At 37.8% G+C, this 20,279-nt stretch overlaps 1 protein-coding gene across 1 annotated transcript in view; it reads left to right on the forward strand.

Moving 5' to 3' along the window:
- The window catches only part of LOC136028322 (dnaJ homolog subfamily C member 13-like), a 227,470-nt gene that overhangs the window by 127,577 nt on the left and 79,614 nt on the right, over positions 1-20,279 (forward strand). Inside the window, exons 19-22 of the mRNA XM_065706093.1 lie at positions 2,638-2,893; positions 9,147-9,348; positions 11,795-11,995; positions 19,787-19,922. Coding sequence (XP_065562165.1) covers positions 2,638-2,893; positions 9,147-9,348; positions 11,795-11,995; positions 19,787-19,922 — 795 coding nt within the window. The remainder of the gene's footprint in view (positions 1-2,637; positions 2,894-9,146; positions 9,349-11,794; positions 11,996-19,786; positions 19,923-20,279) is intronic.

Here is a 20,279-nt window from a genome sequence, read left to right on the forward strand (position 1 = left end):
CTAGCGCCAGGGGCCGATCCAGTGGTGGACTTGCAATATTCGTTGACGAGGACATAGACTGTCGTAAACTTGAGTCGTGCGATTTCTATATAGCAGTCGAGTTCCCAGGCCCAAGTGCTTTCACACTAATCAATGTATACCTACCAGCTAACATGAACACGGATCGTAGTGAAAAACGGTATGCCGATGCTTGCGGTCGAATTGGAAGGCTACTCCGTAGGCTGGGAAGCTTGCGTTTTTTAGTCTGCGGTGACTTCCAGTGTGACCCCTTCTCGAAAGGAAAGTTACAGGACGTTCTTATGGGATGTATTCCGAGTGACTGTTCTCCATATATTAAAGATCAGAACTTTACGTTCATTCACAATTCAGGAAGCACAAGTAATATTGATCACGTCTTTTCTAACTTTTCTATTCCCTCGCCTGTACATGTGGATTCAGAGCATACCGCAAGTGATCATCTTGGTCTTAAGTTTAATGTTCCTTTTAGTCACGATGTGAAATCAAAAAGGCCAGATTATACAGAAAGACGCGAGTGGAAAAAGATTGACCTCAGTCTGTACCAGTCGACGTGTGACGAAATTTTGGACAAAATAAAAGTCCCGTTCCAGCTTCCTGTCCATGGGTGCGATGACCAGATTGCACTCAATACATACTGCGCTGAAATTACTCACGCGCTAAAACTTGCTGAGTCTGCAGCCGCACCTAGTGCAGTTATTAGGAAAGGTAAAAGGAAAAGAGGATGGAGTGACCATGCTTACGTGAAGCATGCCAAATGGAGGTGTAAGATGTGGTATTCTGTGTGGCGCGACTCCGGCGAGCCGAGGACCGGCACTGTCTTCAATCTCTTTCGTAAAACAAAAAGAGAATACAAAGAATGTGTGGATGAGCTAAAAGTGAAGGAAGCAGAAACTGCTTCGGAAGAGGCTATCCGTGACCCACGAAATATGTAGAAAAATTCAAAAGTAGTAAAGTGCAGTCCATGCCATGTGCCATGATACCTGAGGAACCGTGGTTAAGACATTATTCGAAGGTCTTCGGGTCTAAAGATGCTCCCTTGGAAAAGGAATATGATGAATCGCTTAAATCGCGTGAGCTATGCTAAACTAGCTCCGCTGAAGTATTCTTACAATCGGCAAATTTTGGCAAGGATGTACAGAGCAGTGGCATTACCACATGTCCTTTACCTTTCCCCGCTTTGGGAATGGTTCACAGAAACAGAGAGACTAAAAGTTAGGTCCGCGTTTTGTAGATATTTGAAGTTTTTGATACGCATACCGCTATTCGAGAGAAACTCATTTCTTTTGAATAAGTATCAAATTCCAGATCCCCGTAAAGCTGTGGCAGAACAGGAAACTAATGCTAGAAAAGGTGCCCTTTAGCACCTTTATGATTTCCAGCCGTTGCACGTCATATATGAGCTATGAATGTATATAGTGAATGTAATCTAATCATTTAATCTTGAAGTATTGTTTTTTGCCTTTTTCTTCTTCCTTTTTATTATTTTTTCTTTATGCTCCGCCATGTTGTTGTTCTGATGGTGGGCTAAAATAAACTATCTATCTATTAAAGGCAACTTCTTTTCTTCTTTTCGGCGTGTTTTTGTTTTTGCTTATGGAGCTACACGTTTTAGATTTTTTTTTCTGTTTTGATCCACGCTTCTTTTCTGAAAATTTGGTACCCACTAATTCCATATTTATCTATGGACGTCTACATTAAAAATGTATTTTTCTAATATTTAAGGATATGTGTGCTTGTATAAGTTTTAAGTTTGTATTTAACCAATTCATATCAGCAAATGTCATTGTCACTGTCCTTGATGTTTGTATATTATTATTGTAATATCGCCAGTTTCTTTTCTTCTTTTAGGTGTGCTTTTCTTTTTGCTTATGATGCTATAAGTTTTAACCTCTTTTTTTTGCTGTTTTAATCTGCGTTTCTTTTCTTAAAATTTTTCAAATATAAGTTCTGGGGGAGGGTTTTACCCCTGTAACCCCCTCCCCCTGGATACGGCCTTGACGCTAGTGTAAGTTTTCACTTAACCAATCCAAACCGTCATGATTCATTGTCACTGTCCGTGGTAGTTTAATGTTATTATTGCACTACAGCCAGCTTATTTTCTTCTTTTGGGTGTGTTTTTCTTTTTTCTTATGGTACTATACGGTTTAACTTTTTTTCAACATTTCTTTTCTTAAATTTTTCGGATATAAGTATCGGTGAAGGAAGAGGATTCAAACTCTCTACCCCCCCCTCCCTTAGATATGGCCTTGGTGCTAGTGTAAGTTTTCACTTAACCCATCCATACCGTCATGTTTCATTGTCACTGTCCTTGGTATTTAATATTATTATTGCACTGCAACCAACTTTTTTTCTTCTTTTGGATATGTTTTTCTTTTTTCTTATGCTACTATACGCTTTAACTTATTTTTTTTAATCAATATTGATTTTCTTAAAATTTGTCGGACATAGGTTTCGGTGGAGGAGGATGATTCAAACTCTGTAGCCCCCTCCCCCTAGATATGGCCTTGATGCTAGTGTAAGTTTTCACTTAACCAATTCAAAGCATCATGTTTCATTGTCACTGTCCTTTATACTCTAATATGATTATTGAACTATAGCCAGCTTCTTTTCTTCTTTTAGGCGTGTTTTTCTTTTTGCTTATGTACACTGGCTCAAACATTCTTCCAATCGCAAGGTTTCTTCAGTTAACACACGCCAGACAGGCGTTTTGCTCAGAGGCCCTTCACTCCAAGGAGCTGCTTCAACGAAGCGTTTTGGGGCCAATTCTCCCTGAAGCCATGGTCTGCTATTTAGAAAATCACGGAGCAGAAAAGTTTTCTGAAATCTTCCTTGGGGAGTTTGATACGCCTGAGGCTATTTGGAATACTGAAATGAGGTATAATTTCTTTGATACGGTAGGGTGAAGAATCACTTTCAAAATAAAGTTTTTATTATATTTTGAAGCAATTAATAGAGTCAAGTGAATAAAACTTTCAAGAATTATATATTATATTATAATAATGTATTATAATATATATTATATATTATATTATATTATAATGATGTATTATAATATATATTATAATATACTACAATAATATATTTATGATATATATTATAAATAATATATTAAAAATATATATTTACCTTCAATATGTTAAAGAAAGTTTGTTCAGAAGTTGATTGTTTACTCCTGAAAAAAAGCGCTAGCAATTATAAGGAATTAATATTGAGCAAAATAAAGAATGGGCTTGTGATTTTTTTTTTATTATGCCCTTCTTACTTACTTTTATGATTTTAACATTTTTACTTTTATGATTATTCCGTTTTTACTTTTACGATTATTCCCTTTTTACTTTTACTTTTTACAATTTTATTCTTACTTTTTACTTTTACGATTATTCCCTTATTAATTACTTTGAATTATTATTCATTTTCTTATTCCACATTCTTTAATTTTCCTTAAAACTGTTCGGTTATTAGCTAATATTATTATTTCTGACAAAAGAGCACACTTCGTGAAACTTTTGGTTGACCCTCGCAAATTAATCACCTAATGTATGGTGATTCACGCAAATGAATCACCTAATTTATTGCAAATGGATTACACTGTCTATATCTAGCAAATGTTAGATATGAAATTAAATTTGAACTTTTTCATACAATTTAGCTAAAAAGAAAGTGAATAAATCACTTAGTGCCTTTTTTATGCTCTTTCCTAATATAATAATCGCTTCTAGGAGAAATTCCTTTTTGGGCTCTTAAAGGGGGTTAAAACAACCCATAGTAACCAAAAGCTTAAGAATGCATTTCTAAAAAAGCTGTCTAGTGAGAAAAAATTGCCATTTGCTGCTGACTCTGGAATGTTAATTATTGTTGCGATTAATCTTAAAAGTAATGTTATTCTTAAAACAAACGTGAATTTTCCTTGAACGACAAGGAAAATCACATTTTTGCATTTGCATAGTGATTTTTTTTTCTTTTCTTTTTGTTTTAGCAGGGCACTAAAATGTCATATAGAGTTGTTCAAGGGCTTGTTTAAAAGGTAATTTTTATATCTAATTTGTTTCTAACAAATTTTTATGGCACTTGGTATTAACCAAGTGACATATAGCTGTCGCCAATTCTGTCGGTCGGTCTGTCGGTCCCGGTTTTGCTACTTTAGGCACTTCCAGGTAAGCCAGGACGATGAAATTTGGCAAGCGTATCAGGGACCGGAACAGATTAAATTATAAATAGTCTTTTTCCCGATTTGACCATCTGGGGGGGGGGGGGAGTGGGGGCCCGGTTAATTCGCAAAAAATAGAAAAAATGAAGTATTTTTAACTTATCAGCGGGTGATTGGATCTTAATGAAATTTGATGTTTGGAATGATATTGTGTCTCAGAGCTCTTATTTTAAATCCCGACCGGATCTGATGACATTGGGGGGAGTTGGAGGGGGAAAACCTAAAGTCCCGGTTTTTCTACTTTAGGCACTTCCAGGTAAGCTAGGACGATGAAATTTGGCAAGCTTATCAGGGACCGGACCAGATTAAATTAGAAATAGTCGTTTTCCCGATTTGACCATCTGGGGGGGGGGGGGGGGCGTTTAATTCGGAAAAAAATAGAAAAAATGAAGTATTTTTAACTTATGAGCGGGTGATTGGATCTTAATGAAATTTGATGTTTGGAATGATATTGTGTCTCAGAGCTCTTATTTTAAATCCCGACTGGGTCTGATGACATTGGGGGGAGTTGGAGGGGGGGAAACCTAAAATCTTGGAAAACACTTAGAGTGGAGGGATCGGGATGAAACTTGATGGGAAAAATAAGCGCAAGTCCCAGATACATGATTGACATAATCGGAACTGATTTGCTCTCTTTGGGGTAGTTGGGGGGGGGGGGAGTAATTCTTAAAAATTAGAAAAATGAGGTATTTTCAACTTACGAACGGGTGATCGGATCTCAATGAAATTTGATGTTTAGAAGGATATCGTGTCTTAGAGCTCTTATTTTAAATCCCGACCGGATCTGGTGATGGGGGCGGGGAGTTGGGAGGGGGAAACCTAAAACTTGGAAAACACTTAGAGTGGAGGGATCGGGATGAAACATGGTGGGAAAATTAAACACAAGTCCTAGATAGATGATTGACATAAACGGAACGGATCCACTCTCTTTTGGGTAGTTGGGGGGAGGTATTTCTGAAAAATAAAAAAAATGAGGTATTTTTAACTTACGAACGGGTGATCGGATCTCAATGAAATTTGATATTTAGAAGGATATCGTGGCTCAGAGCTCTTATTTTAAACCCGACCGGATCTGGTGACATTGGGGGGGGGGGGTTGGGAGGGAGAAACCTAAAAATTGGAGAACACTTAGAGTGGAGGGATCGGGATTAAACTTGGTGGAAAAAAAATACGAGTCGTAGATACATGATTGACATAACCAGAATGGATCCGCTCTCTTTGGGGTAGTTGGGGGGGGGGGGGGTTAATTCTGAAAAAATAGAAAAAATGAGGTATTTTTAACTTGCGAACGGGTGATTGGATCTCCATGAAATTTGATTTTTAGAAGGATATCGTGTCTCAAAGCTCTTGTTTTAAATCCTGACCGGATCTGGTGACATTGGGGGAAGTATGGGGTGGGGAAACCTAAAATGATGGGAAACGCTTAGATTGGAGGGATTGGGATGAAACTTGGTTGGAAAAATAAGCAGAAGTCTTGCATACGTGATTTACATAATTGGCACGGATCCGCTCAATTGCGGGGGGGGGGGGGTAATTCTGAAAAATAAGAAAAATGACGTATTTTTAACTTACGAAGGAGTAATCGGATCTTCATGAAACTTCATATTTAGAAGGACCTCGTAACTCCGATATCTTATTTTAAATCTCAACCGGATCAAGCGTAATTGGGGGGGGGGGGCAGTTGGGGGGACCGGAAATCTTAGAAAATACTTAAAGCGGTGAAATCAGGATGAAACTGGATGGGAAGAATAGAAACCTGTCTAAGATACGTGACTGACATAACTGGACCGGATCTGCTGTCTTTGGTGGAATTGGGGGGGGGGGAGGGGGTAATATTGAAAATTGAGGTATTTGTAACTTACGAAACGGTGACCAGATCTTAATGAAATTTGATATTTAGAAGGATCTTGTGCTTTAAAGTTCTAATTTCAAATTCCGACCAGATCCTTTGACATTCGGGGAAGTTGGAGGGGGGAACCGGAATTCTTGGAAAACATGAAAATTGGAGTATTTATATCTTACGAATAGATGATCGGATCGTAATGAAATTTGATTTTTAGAAGGAATTCATGTCTCAGAGCTCTTATTTCAAATCCCGACCAGATCTTTTGACATTGTGGGGATTTGGAGGGGGAAATCTTGGAAAAACACTTGGAGTGTAGGAATCGGGATGAAGCTTGGTGGATAGAATAAACAAATGTCCTTTATACGTGATTGACAGAATCGTACTGGATTCGCTCTCTTTGGGGGAGTTGGGGGGAGGGGTTCAGTGATTTGGCGAGTTCGGTGCTTCTGGACGTGCTAGGGCGATGAAAATTGGTTGGCGTGTCAGGGAGCTGCACAATTTGACTTGATAAAGTCGTTTTCCCAGATTCGACCATCTGGGGGGCAAAAGGGAGAGGAAAAATTAGAAAAAATTAGGTATTTATAACTTACGAGTGGGTGATCGGATCTTAATGAATTTTGATATTTAGAAGGACTTTGTGACTCAGAGCTCTTATTTTAAATCTTGACCGGCATTAAGCCTCTTAATTTCCTTTTTAAATCAATTTATTGATTCATAGAATTTTGTTAGAGCTCATACCATATGATCTCTTGGCTCTTAGCTCTTCTCGCCTCGTCACAAGTGCCATATGAGCTCTTAGCTCTTGTTTAACTTAGCATCGCAGTCTAAAAAGTGTGTTAAGTTCCCTTGTGGGGCTCCATTAAGGGCTCAAAATGGAATTTTTCCCAGAAGCGATTATTAAGTTTTGAAAGAGAATAAAAAAGGTATCAGGTAATGTATTTTTTCTTCCTAGATGAATTTCCTGATATAAACATCTCGAGTGCTTTTTGGCTCAAACTGAGGCTTTAAGTAATATACTATTCGATATCGTTTATCCACTAATCGATACGAACAATGTGCATTAGTCGCTCTAAAGTTTACTAATAAAAGAGTGGTGAGTATACTATACAGAACAGTACATAAGTATAATATTTAATAATCGAGGCTGACCTTCTAAAGGGCCTCGCTTGAAAAACGTATCCACCTCTTCTGCCTGAGCTAACAGATTTGGGTAGAGTAAGCTCCCACCAGATGTAAATCGCAAAGGATTTCCTTTCTAAGAGGAATTTTGAGAAAACTGCCATGACTACTGCGGTAATTTAAAATAATAACCATAATTAAAAGCAGCACCTTGCTTTTGTTTTTTTATAAAGTCTTAAGTGTTAGCACTTACTTGACTAGACCTAATGCTCCTGCTGGTGGCCCAGCTTAGAAAGAAAGGCCAAGGTAAGCTCCCACAATATTTACGACTTTAATGGTCAAACTTAACTTGAAGCATAATCTTTATGATTGACATACCAGAGCCATCTAAGGCCTAATCCTTTTAAATTAAAAAAGATGGTAGCTGAGAGCAGCAGTCGTCTTACCTTTATGATGAATCTTGCAAAAGGGTCAAGAGAGATATAGTATTAAGAGCATTCGATACCATAAAAAATTACCCTATCTTGTCAGTTTTATTTCTTTTAGTTTGTCTGGCCAAATTATTTAAACTTGGTTGGGCTGTAACTTGTAGAGCGTGGATAAGAGATCTGAATAAACGATAGAAAACTAGAAGCCGACACCTTTTGTCCCGGAAACCCTAGAGTAACCACTGAACTTCTCTCGTTTTGTGTCGGAGACAGAGACGTTCAGTTTTAGTGAAATCTATATGATTAGGAAGTGTGATTTTTTTTTTAAACTAAGCAGAGTTTTCTTTCTAAAGTTCATAAAAGGGCAGTCCCTAAAAGTATTCAACTACCTGCTCTGAAAACGGCAAAAAATTAGCTTATAAAAATGTCATTTGATCAATTTGGCACCCTTGGGTGTCCCCTGTGGTGCTCCCATATAGATTGAAAACTTGCCAACACAGTTTCACTGTCATTTTAGTCAAATTTCATAGTAAAACTGCAAATTCTCAAAAGCTTTCAATGATAGCGAGTCTTTTAGACAATTCTCTAATGAACTTTTTGTCTGTGAGACGGTCAGCCTACGTTGAGTCTCGATTTTTAAGGTATCGAACCCTCTTACAGACGACCTTTGGGAAGCATTCAGTGTTGTTACGGTTTTTCCAAGCCAATTTCTTCACGTTTATATTTTCCTACTTGTGTAGTAGGCTACTAGTATTACGTTACAATTGAGGAAGAACGTATACCATAGATAATTCATGACTCCTTTGTCAACAGGCGTAACTGTTGCGGGACTCGAGTACTAGATCTTCTCAAACTTGGGTTATTTTTTCTCAGAGAAGCAGTTTGTAGATAGACTCAATAAACATGCTTTAATCAAATTCCAGCGAATTTCATTTTCACCAGCAATGCTGAACCGTATAACTGGAATATTATCCTTGCGCTTAAAACTGAAAGGGAAGGATCACTCTACTCCCTCTTAGAAAAAAACTATGACATTAAGGTGAACTTTTCAAGTTTTATCCTCCCCTTCTTCCAGGAAAAATATTCGGAAGATGAGTCTTTACATAATGCAAATGTGAACTACTTTCTGTTGGGGTAGTGTTTATTCACTGTTATTGTTTTAGAAATGATGCATTAAGTCGTATCCTATAGACTAACGTTGTAGCCTGATTTTCATTTCCTTGATTTGTTCCAACTCCCTCCCCCCTACCCTACAAAATATCTTTTAAAAATTAAAGAATCACTTTCCAGGTAAAATATATTTGATATCAAAAACTTAGTAGAGCCAGGTAAATGGAATTTTGGACAATCAGATTAATTGTCAAAGTCTGAAATCCCTGTTCATTGGCTAATTTCATTAACCTAGCTGAGCTAAATACTTCAAATATTGTAAAGAAAGTTGGTCCAGAAAGGGATCATTTATCGTGTTTGCACTCTGTCTATTTTATAAGCGCTGTAGTATTTCCTTCCTTGATTTCTTTTTTTTTAGGCGGATGATGATTGAAAAGATCGCTGGTCATATATCTGATTTTTCGCCTCGCTTGTCAAGCAACACAAGAGCTCTTTACCAATACTGCCCTGTACCTGCTATCACCTATCCACAGCTGGAGGCGGAGTTATTTTGTAATATCTTTTACCTTCGCCATTTATGTAACATCTCCCGATATCCTGATTGGCCAATCAAACACCCTGTAAGTTTATTTTTATAGAAGGATGCTTTTTTTTAATACTGATTCACGGCCTATGTCTTTTAAATTAGTATATCTTAATTTAGGGGGGGATTTCACTTTTCGAAAAAAACCGGACAGACTGGCGCAGTCTGAAGTTCCACAGACTGGAAGAAAGGAATCCTTGTGGCGGTGTTTAGGCGCAAGGGGAGCAAGACGGACTGCAGCAACTACCGCGGTATCACCCTGCTGTCTGTTCCTGGAAAGCTGTTTGCGATGCTACTGCTGAAACGTGCAACAAGTTTCCTACATACTTTGCGCCGCCCCCAACAAGCCGGATTCATGCCAGGAAGATCGACAACTGAGCAGATTCACACGGTTAGACAGATCGTTGAGAAGACAGTGGAATTCAACAAAAAAGCCTACATAGCTTTCATTGACTTTCGTTCAGCCTTTGACACTGTTGACAGACCGTCCCTTTGGCTAATTCTGAAAGCTGCGGGCCTACCTGCAAAGATAGTCAGCCTATTCAAAGAACTTTACAGCAACACAGACAGCGCCCTCCTGGCTAACGGGAAGCTTCCTTTTTCCTTCCCAATACAAAATGGAGTACGGCAAGGATGTGCTGCTGCACCTCAGCTTTTTAACTGGGTGATCAACCACATCCTGAACAAGACGTACCATGCCCACCCTTTCGGCATCAGTTATGCCGGGAGGACTCTGGCCGATGTTGCCTTCGCGGACGATGTAGCTGTCCTTAGTGACAATCTCGACCAACTTAAGTCTGTACTCGAGACGCTCTTCTCCACAGCCTCTAAAGTTGGGCTGCAAATCAACTGAAAGAAAACAAAGATCATGCCCATAGAAAAGACCGCATCAGCTCACTCTCAACTGTTGTGATTAACGGCTAAGCTGTCGATGTGGTAAGGCATTTCACATATCTCGGATCAATTATATCCTCAAGTGGCACACTTGACGCCAAAACCTCAGCCAGATCAGCCAAGGCAAGCTCTGTATTCGGACGACTCTTGGGAGCAGTCTTCCACAAACCGCAAATCAGCCGCCATACCAAAGCCCGAATTTACAACGCCACAGTCTCAAGCATTATGCTGTACTCATCTGAGACATGGCCGATGACCCAGACACAGCTAAGAAGGGTCGATTTTGTTCAGGCTAGACACCTGCGTCGAGTCGAAGGCTTCAAATGGTATGACAAGATCCGCAATACTGAGATCCTGAAGACCTTCAAGCTGGCGAACCTCTCTACCCAAGTAGAAGCCAGCTCTCTAAGGTAGTAAGGCCACCTACTCCGTCTCCCGCTAAGTACCCCCGCAAGGATAATCTCGGTTCAATACCTCGGAAAATGGCTGGAAACGCCCTCGAGGAAGGTCACGCACTCGATGGGCTGATGTAGTAAACCAATGCGTGCCCAATCGCAACATTAACCCAAATGAAGCCCCATCCTTAGCCCTGTACAGGGCTACTTGGAGAAGACTGACGGCGTTGTCAACCAGTTCCCTCTACGCTGACGACCCTGATGAGCAAGAGCGTTAAGTCAAGTAAGTCAAGTATATTTTTGTTTTCAGTTTAGATAATGATCTCCACTCACTTTTTTCTTTGCATTTATTTACATATGTTGTAGATAGTGGGTAATAAATTATTATAAAACTGGCCACATATTAAGGAAACAACCCTCGGATAATTTTATTATTTAATTTATTGTAGTTTTATCAAATAACTAGGGGCTCAAATACACTGGCTAAGCATTACAAAGCGTAGGACAACGAATAAAAACGAGATGAATCACAGCCAGGGAATCAAGAAGAAAAAACGCAAATATTTCAGTTAATGCCTCCGCTCAACCGTCCTTAGAGCAGGATAAAGAATAAAAAAAAAACGTATAGATGAAATTCTTATGTCTATATTTTTTATTTTTCTTCCTCATTGAAGACGGCTGAGTGGGGTTTTCGGCTAAAATAATTGTATTTTTCAATTTTTCTCACTTGCTTTGATTTAACTCTTTTTTCTTATATGTCCAATGTTTTCTTGTTTAGTTATCTAGTCAAAGGATTTTGTTTATACTGAATATTTTTCAAATAAATTTGGAAAACTGATTGTCATTTTTTCTCCTGGTAAATATTATCTAAGACGCACGGTTGCCAGGTTTTCTCGAGTTGAATTTTTTTACCATTTTTTTATTGAGTTGGTTTTACCCTATTTTTTTTTTATTACCAAGGGTGAACTACCAACCCCTTGTCTGCCCTATTTTGCCGATTTGTCATACATTTTAGTAATCAAATGCAATTTTAATAACACATTAAGCGTGCACTTCATAATATTCCAACACTGCAGATATTATTGTCTAAACCTTATGCAGCATGAACCCCCTGATTATATTGATATTCTTATTTCATAAGGAAATATCATTTCATGTGAGAAATTCTCATTTCATGAGAAATATTCATTTTAGGTTGAGCTATTAAAGGATGTTTTGCAATCATGGAATAACGAGATCGAAAAAAAGCCGCCATCTATGTCAGTAGAAGAAGCGTTGAGTGTCTTAAATTTGTCCCTTCCTGTGGACAACAAGCAGCATGAAGAGTCAACCATTAGGAAAGCTTATTTTAAACTTGCACAGCTCTATCATCCAGACAAGAATCCAAATGGAAGGGTATGTCGACTTGTTTCCTGGTTTTTATGAGAAGTGGAAAGGGAGGGATGGGAATTGACTGATCATCTGAACCATCCCCCCCCCCATTCTTTAGGTGTTCATGTTGTTGGTGTTGCAAATAGTCTTTGTTGACTTTGCACAACATTGCAATGGAGCAATGGAGTTTGAACAAAAAAAAAAAGAAAAAAAAAAGATAATGACCATGAATTGTCAGTTTAATTGACATACACTGATATTTGTTCCTTGATGTTTTGATAATTGTTTATTTATGAAGGGAAGAAAAAAGAAAAAAAATCATACGTTTTTTGTTTTCAGTAAAGCGCAAATTGTGTTCTAGTCTCAAGTTGGCACGGGGTTTATCAGCCCTAGTCATATTAATTTTTCCTCGTTCTGAGTTTGACTCGCCTATTTTTTTTTCTGTTCGTTTTGAGTTTTACTTATTTATTGATAGTGATTTGTGATAGATTTACGGTTGGAATGTTATTTCACTTTATTTTTACTCATTTTTGTTGAATGGAGCTCTTTACTTTTCTTTGAAAAACTGTTTTCGTGGGAAAAGTCTTTTAATTAATTCCTCTTCGTTTTTTATTGATATAGTCTTTTTCATCGAAAAAATAATATTCCATAGTATAGATTGAAAAAATACGAATCCATAGTATGGGTTGCTATTTGTATGTTGGAGAAACTTTTTCAACAATTTTCGATCCTGACACAAACAGTATCTTTTAATTTAATTTTATAGATTCTGAAGTTGACCTGAAAAATAAAACTTTTCTTATTAAATCTTTTGGAAAAAATATTCCCAAGAGATTCTATTTATGCTTTTTGACAACCTGGATACGCTTACACTCTTTTTTTAAATTTAAATTGTAAAAGCAGAAGTAGTAATAGTAGTATTTCCAAAAGTTTTTACTTAATACCCCCTGTCATTCTCGATATATTGCTGAAGTATCTTACTGCCAACCATAAATACAATAGCTTTTGATTTATTTTAAAGTAACATTTAGTTTTAAAGCATAATGGGCCAATAGAACATAATAGTGAGGGTTGACATGCCTACTATCTCTAAAGATATAGTTGCTGGACCGTTCTACTATACTGAACAAAATGGCTGTCTCAAAATTTTGACTGTATGGGTTTGAAAAATGAATAAGCTTGAGAGAAAGGATACTTGCCCTCCAATCTCTTGTTCCTCTTAAAAAAGGCACCAGAACTTTTAATTTGAATTGAATTAGCTCCTTTAAAAGTTTCTATAACATCTCTACCTATTACAGAGTGGTGCTGCCTATGATGTTGCTTATTTGCCCATGTCAAAACCTGCATGCATACAGTTTTTCCCTTTGATTGAAACTCTTAAACGTTCCTTAAAAGTTTGATGTTAATACGTTTAGCGTCATTAGTTATATTAACTGTAGTGGTAGTATTAAAAGTACATATATAGTGCCTTCTGGCTAGTTCAAAATCCCCCACACCTTACCCTTAAAAGTCGAAACTAATAATATAAGTTATTCTTCAGATATTGCTTTGTCACCTTTTTGAAAGTTCATATGCTCGTAGTTTTTTTTTTATTTAGTTCAACATCCGCCTAAATATTCCTCAAAAGCTTCACCTTAATACCCTTGGATTGTACACTAGCAATAGTTGTAGCAGCATTAGTAGGATGTGCATAGCACCTTTGGTCTCTTCGACATCCCCTTCAACACACGCTGAAAGTTTCAGCTTAATACCATCAACCGTTCCTGAAGCATTTGTGATGCGTCCGCTTGACAACCTGTGTTGGCGTAGTGTGCTTCGAATTAGTTCTATATAGTTTCTATACATCCAAAATTTTTTGCCTTAGTATCCTTAGTTTTAATAGTAGTAATAGTAATAGTAGCTGTAGAGATAATTGTAGTAGCCTAAATTTTAGTACAGTAGTATTAATAGAAGTATTAATAATAGTAACAGTAGCGGTAATATGAGTAGAAGCAGTAGCATTAGGATGCAAATATTTTCTTTTGGTAAGTTCAACATCCCTCACAACAAGTCCTGTTAGTTTCAACTTCACACATCAAACTATTCCTAAGATATTGCTGTTACATCCTTTTTACAAACTGCATACAGAGGGCGCGTTCAGATTCAGTTCATCTTCCCCCCTCAAAATTTTTTGAAAATTTCACCTTCATGCCCTTAGGCATAGTCGTAATAGTAGTTACAGTAGTAGTATTGATATTACTAGTAATAGTATGTAGGGGTAGTACCACTAGCAGCAGTAGTATTAATCTACTTCCTTTTGGTCAGTTGAACATCTCTCTCATTAAGTCCTGGAAGTTTCAACTTAATACAATTAGCCATTGCTATGACATTGCTGATATGTCCTTCTGATTATACTTCTTGAAATTTTCATCTCAATGCTCTTAGCCCTACAAGTAGTTGCAATTGAATTAGTAGTAGTAAATGGTGCAGTAATAGTAATAGGTGAAATTTCCAGTTTAAGTATTCTCTGAATTATGCTATTTTGACGACGTGAATTCACATAGCGTCTTTTAATTTAGTTCAAATTTCCCTTAATGCTGTAAATGGAGTAGTTTGGTAGTAGTAATGGACGTAGTTGTATTGATAGCATGCATATAACGCCTTTTGGATTATCTTTCTGATCATTTCCTGAATTATCCAAATGAATATACTCAGTTGTTCCTGTGTTGTACCCTTTTGACAATCCGTATACACATGACGTGTTTTGATTTAGTTCAACCCTCCCCTCATATTTCTCTGAAAGGCTTACCTGAATACCATTCCTCTTCATGGAAAGTAAAGCTCAAACATGCATACCTTTCTCAATGACATATAATGAACGAATAACAATGAACGAATAAACAATAGTAACAATGTAAACAATAGTAACACAATGTAAACAAGTAAACAATGAACGAATTGCCTAACCTACAGCCCTTGTACTTAGGACTGTGTGGAGGTTGACATCCCCAATACTGGAATTTCCAACATTGCTGAACAAGATAGCTCACTCAACATTTCTATCGGGTACATTTTAGGGAATGATAGGCATGGAGGTGGGCTGACGTCCCTCCATTCAGTTGACTCTTAAAAAGGGTACTAAACTTCCGACTTCCAATCAAATGAGTTCCATCCGATTCAAATCTTATACGACCACCCTTTCAAGAAAAAACCTTATATTCCCTGGGGCATAATTTAAAACCCTTACCCATGGGCTCTGGGTGATTGTGTCCACCCTAAAGACATTGTTATATGATTTTTTGACTATTGGTAGCAAAATGGCTATCTCACAATTTCAAGTGAATGTGTTTTTGGAAAAGAGGATGTCTTGGCTAGTTGTTCTCAATCGTGATTGACTTAAAAAAAAAAAAAAAAAAAAAAAAAAAAAAAAAAAAAAAAAAAAAAACAACTACATTTCAAATCAAGTCAGCCGCTTCAAAAAGTTAACACGACCACCCCTGCCATAAAAATCTTCTATGCCCTTGGGGCATGTCTTACGACCTTATCCCCCTCTCCCATACTCTGGGGGATTATGTACACCCCAAATGCCTTATTGTATGATCTTTGGGCTATTCTGAACAAATTGTTATTTTAAAATTTTATCGGATACATTTGTGGAAAATAAAACGTAGGGGGGTGGCTGCCCCCAATCACTTTGACTCTTAAAAGGGAACTAGATCATCTGATTTCCAATCAATTGAGCCCCCTCCCGAGTTTATTCAACCACCCTTTCCATAAAAACCTTATATACCCTCAGGGCGTATAATCCAAATTTTAATTAGATGTGTTTTGGGAATTGATTGGCGTGAGGGGGGGCATAATGCCCTCAGATCATTTTTGACTATTAAATAGGCCCTTTCAATTAACAATCGAATGAATCATTTTTGAAGTTTCTACGACAACAAATTGTAATGTCAAAATTTCTATCAGATGCATCTTGGGAAAATACGAGGTGTGTATGGGGGGGGGGTATCCACTCTGATAACTCTGAATCTTAAAAAGACCAACCTTTCTATAAAAACCTTATATGGCCCCAGGGCATAACTTACAACCCTTGCCCTGAGGAATTTGGGAGGGGGGTGATCACCCTCAAAGACATAATTTCTGGACCTTTCAACTACATCGAATAAAATGGCCATCTCAAAATTTTTGTTGGATGTGTTAGGAGAAATGGTGGGCGCGGGACGGGGTTTAGTTGCCCTCCAATCACTTTCGTCTATATATAAGGGCATTTGCTCTTCCAATTTCCAATCGTATGAGCTGTGATTCAATCGAATAAAACCGAAGACGACGGTGACGGCAACGTTCTTCAGTTCTGGAGACACAATCGTGATAAAATTCCGTAGATCGCCGCACTTGCCAGAAAGTTATTATCTATTCCTGCGACTAGTGTGACCGCAGAAAAACTATTTTTTTGGTTGTAGTCTTGATTGTGACTACGATAATGGCGTAGAAGAGAAAGGACTTCAGTCCACAGAAAGTGGATAAGCTGATTTTAATTCGCATTAATTATGGCCACATCCCGCAGCTCTAATGTACTTCTGAAGTTTGCCTGAAAGATAAGATAGATATTTATTTCAAAAAGATCACTATCACAAGCCCTCAAAGGGCCGAATTCGGACTTCAGAGTCGACTAACAAAGTAAACAAAGCAAAGAACACTAATAATAATGAATAATCAAATTATGAGTCAAACAAAAAAAAAATCGGTCAAACTAAACTTGAACAAATACAAGTCAGGAAAAAAGGGAAGGGGACAAAAAATTCTAATAATACAGAAAAGAACAAGAAATAAACATATATATGTACAAATTGAAAGGAACACTAAAAAAAGTCCAAAAACTCACAAAAAAAAGAACGAAGCATAAAACACACGAAAAACACATATGAATTAAAAGAGAAACTAAACCAAAACAGATTAAGCCATTTCATTTCTACCAGATTTCTACTCCTCTTGATGAACAACTAAGAAGACGAGCATTCAGCGAATGACTCGCGAAGTTTCTACCTAAAAATCTGTTGTAAATTAAAGATGATATTTGAGAAAGACTGATGAAAAAAAAAAATTCCGGTGAACAATGATCGCGATGGCCTTCCCTTATAGATGCGACGCCGGGGACTAGAGGTAATTGTAGTAGCAGTGTTAGCATACAAATATTCCCTTTTTTATCATGTCCCTTATCATTTCCTAAAAGTTCCAAATCGATATACCCAGTCATTCATGAGTTATGCCCTTTTGACAAGCCATAAACACATAACATGTTTTGATTTAGTTCAGCACTCTCCTCAACATTGTCTGAAAGGCTTACCTGTTTTTCCTTAGTCTTTTTGGGAAATGAATTTCAAACATGAATACCTTTTTCAGTGACCGAGTGTTTGAGAAAATTTTGAGCGTGGGAGGAGGGTTAGATGCCCTTCATTCACTATTGACTTAAAATGGGCACTAGCCCTTTCAATTCCAATCGAATGATCCCTTTTTAGAAATTACTACGACAACAAATGGCCATTTCAAAATTTCCAGCAGATTCATTTCAGGAAAATACGAGGTGTGGGGGGTATCCGACCTTTGATGACTTTTAATCTTATATAGGGTGCTTGAACTTCTGATGATCAATCCAATAAGCCCCCTCTGAAGTTTCTACGACCATCCTTTTTATACTAACTTTATATGCCTCCAGGGCAAAACTTGCAATCTTTGCCCTGAGGGCTCTGGGGGATGGTCATCCTCGGAAACATAATTTCCGGACCTCTTAACTACGCTGAAGAAAATGGCTATCTCAAATTTTAACTGGGTGTATTTGGGAAAATAGTGGGCGTAAGAGGAATGTTAGTTGCCATCTAATCACTTTCTACTATTAAAAGGGCACTATCCCCTGACATAACCGGAACGGATCCGCTCTCTTTCGTGGATCCGGGGGGGGAGTAATTCGAAAAAAATAGTTATTTGTAATTTACGAACGGGTGATCAGATCTTAATTTGATATTTAGAAGGATCTTTTGCTTTAGAGCTCTTATTTTAAATCCCGACCAGATCCGGTGACGTTGGGCGGAGTTGGAGGGGCAAACCAGAATTCTTGGAAAACGTGAAAATTGAGGTATCTTTATCTTTCGAATGGGTGATTGGATCTTAATGAAACTTGATATATAAAAGGATCTTATGTCTCGGATGCTCCATTTTCAATTTGAATCAGATCTGGGGACATGGGGGGCTGGAGGGTGAAACAGAAATCTTGGAAAACGCTTAGAGTGGAGAGATCAGGATGAAACTGGATGGGAAGAATAAGTACAAGTTATAGAAACATGATTGACATAATTGGATTGGATCCGTTCTCTTTGGAGGAGCTGGGTGTGTTAATATGGGCAAATTTGAAAAATTGAGGTATTTGTAACTTAAAAACGGGTGACCGGATCTTAATGAAATTTGATATTTAGAAGGACCTCGTAACTCAGATCTTTTATTTTAAATAGCCACCGGATCCAGTGTCATTGGGGGGAGGGGACTGGAAATCTTGGAGAACGCTTAAAGCGGAGAGATCGGAATGAAAATTGGTGGGAAGAATAAGCACAATTCCTAGATACGTGACTGACATAATCGAATCGGATCCGCTCTCTTTGGTGGAGTTGGGAGGGGGGAGTAATTCGGAAAAATTGGAAAAGTGAGGTATTTATAACTTACGAACGGGCGATCAGATCTTAATGAAATTTGATATTTAAAAGGATATTGTGCTTTACAACTCTTATTATAAATCCCGACCAGATCCGGTGACATTAGGAGGAGTTGGAGGGGAAACTGGAATTCCTGGAAAACGTGAAAATCGATGTATCTTAAAAATGGGTGATTGGATCTTAATGAGACTTGATATATAGAAGAATATTATGTCTCAGGTGCTCCATTTTCAATTCCAATCGGATCCGGGGACATAGAGGGCTGGAGGGGGGAAACAGAAATCTTCGAAACCGGAAATCTTGGAAAATGCTTAGAGTGGAGAAATTGGGATGAAATATGATGGGAAGAATAAGCACAAGTTATAAATACGTGATTGATATAATTGGAAAAGATCCGTTCTCTTTGGGGGAGCTGGGGGTTGTTAATTTGGAAAAATTAGAAAAATTGAGGTATTTTTAACTTAAGAAGGGGTGACCGGACCTAAATGAAATTTGCTATTTAGAAGGAATTCATGTCTCAGAGCTCTTATTTCAAATCCTGATCAGATCTGTTGACATTGGGGAGAGTTGGAGGGGGAAACTGGAAATCTTGGAAAACGCTTATAAATGTCTTAGATACGTGATTGACGTAACCGGACGGGATCCGCTCTCTTTGTGAGAGTTATGGGGTGGGGCTCAGTGCTTTGGCGAGTTTGGTGCTTCTGGACGTGCTAGGGTGATGAAAAATGGTAGGGGTGCCAGGGAGCAGCACAAATTGACTTGATAAAGTCGTTTTCCCAGATTCGACCATCTGGGGGCTGAAGGGATAGAAAAAATTAGAAAAATTGAGGTTTTGTTAATTTAGGAGTGGGTGATCGGATCTTAATGAATTTTGACATTTGGAAGGACCTCGTGACTCAGAGCTCTTATTTTAAAACCTGACCGGCATTAAGCCTCTGATTTTCCTTTTAAAGCAATCTATTGATTCTAAAAATTTTGCTAGAGCTCATACCATGTGAGCTCTGGGGTCTTGGCTCTTCCGACCTCGTCACAAGTGCCATATGAGCTCTTAGCTCTTGTTTATATTATATTGTGTTTTTTCTGTCTTATTAAAAAAAAAAATAAGAGTTCTAATTTCTCCTTTTTATTTCAGGAAAAATTTGAAGAAGTAAATAGAGCTTATGAATTTCTGTGCTCAAGACGGGTTTCAACTCTAGCCGGACCAGATCCTAAAAATATTGTACTTATTTTGCAAACTCAAAGCATTATCTTCAGTCGCTACAGCCAAGGTAAGAGTCTTTTTGCCCTTACATTAGCTCACATTCTTAGATTTACTGGCTGAATAAATGCTAGATAATATTGAAATAGCATTGCAAGGGGTGAGGAAGAGGCCTCGTCGCCTCTCCGCGGTCGCCACGCATCAGAATAATTGCAACAATGGCAATTATGTGGCAACAGTGGTAATAATTGCAACAACGGTAAACATAGAAATATAAAACCGTAATTGGTAAATCGGGTATAATTTTCTTCACTCGCTTCACCAAGCTAATAATATTTTCCTCCTTACATTAATTTGCTGTCACAGACTTACTGCCTAAAGTACCAACATAGTGAATTACTAGGTACTGTCCAGATAATGTTGAAAG

This window comes from Artemia franciscana, chromosome 6 (genome assembly GCF_032884065.1).
Source record: "Artemia franciscana chromosome 6, ASM3288406v1, whole genome shotgun sequence".
In the NCBI taxonomy this organism is placed as follows: Eukaryota; Metazoa; Arthropoda; class Branchiopoda; order Anostraca; family Artemiidae; genus Artemia; species Artemia franciscana.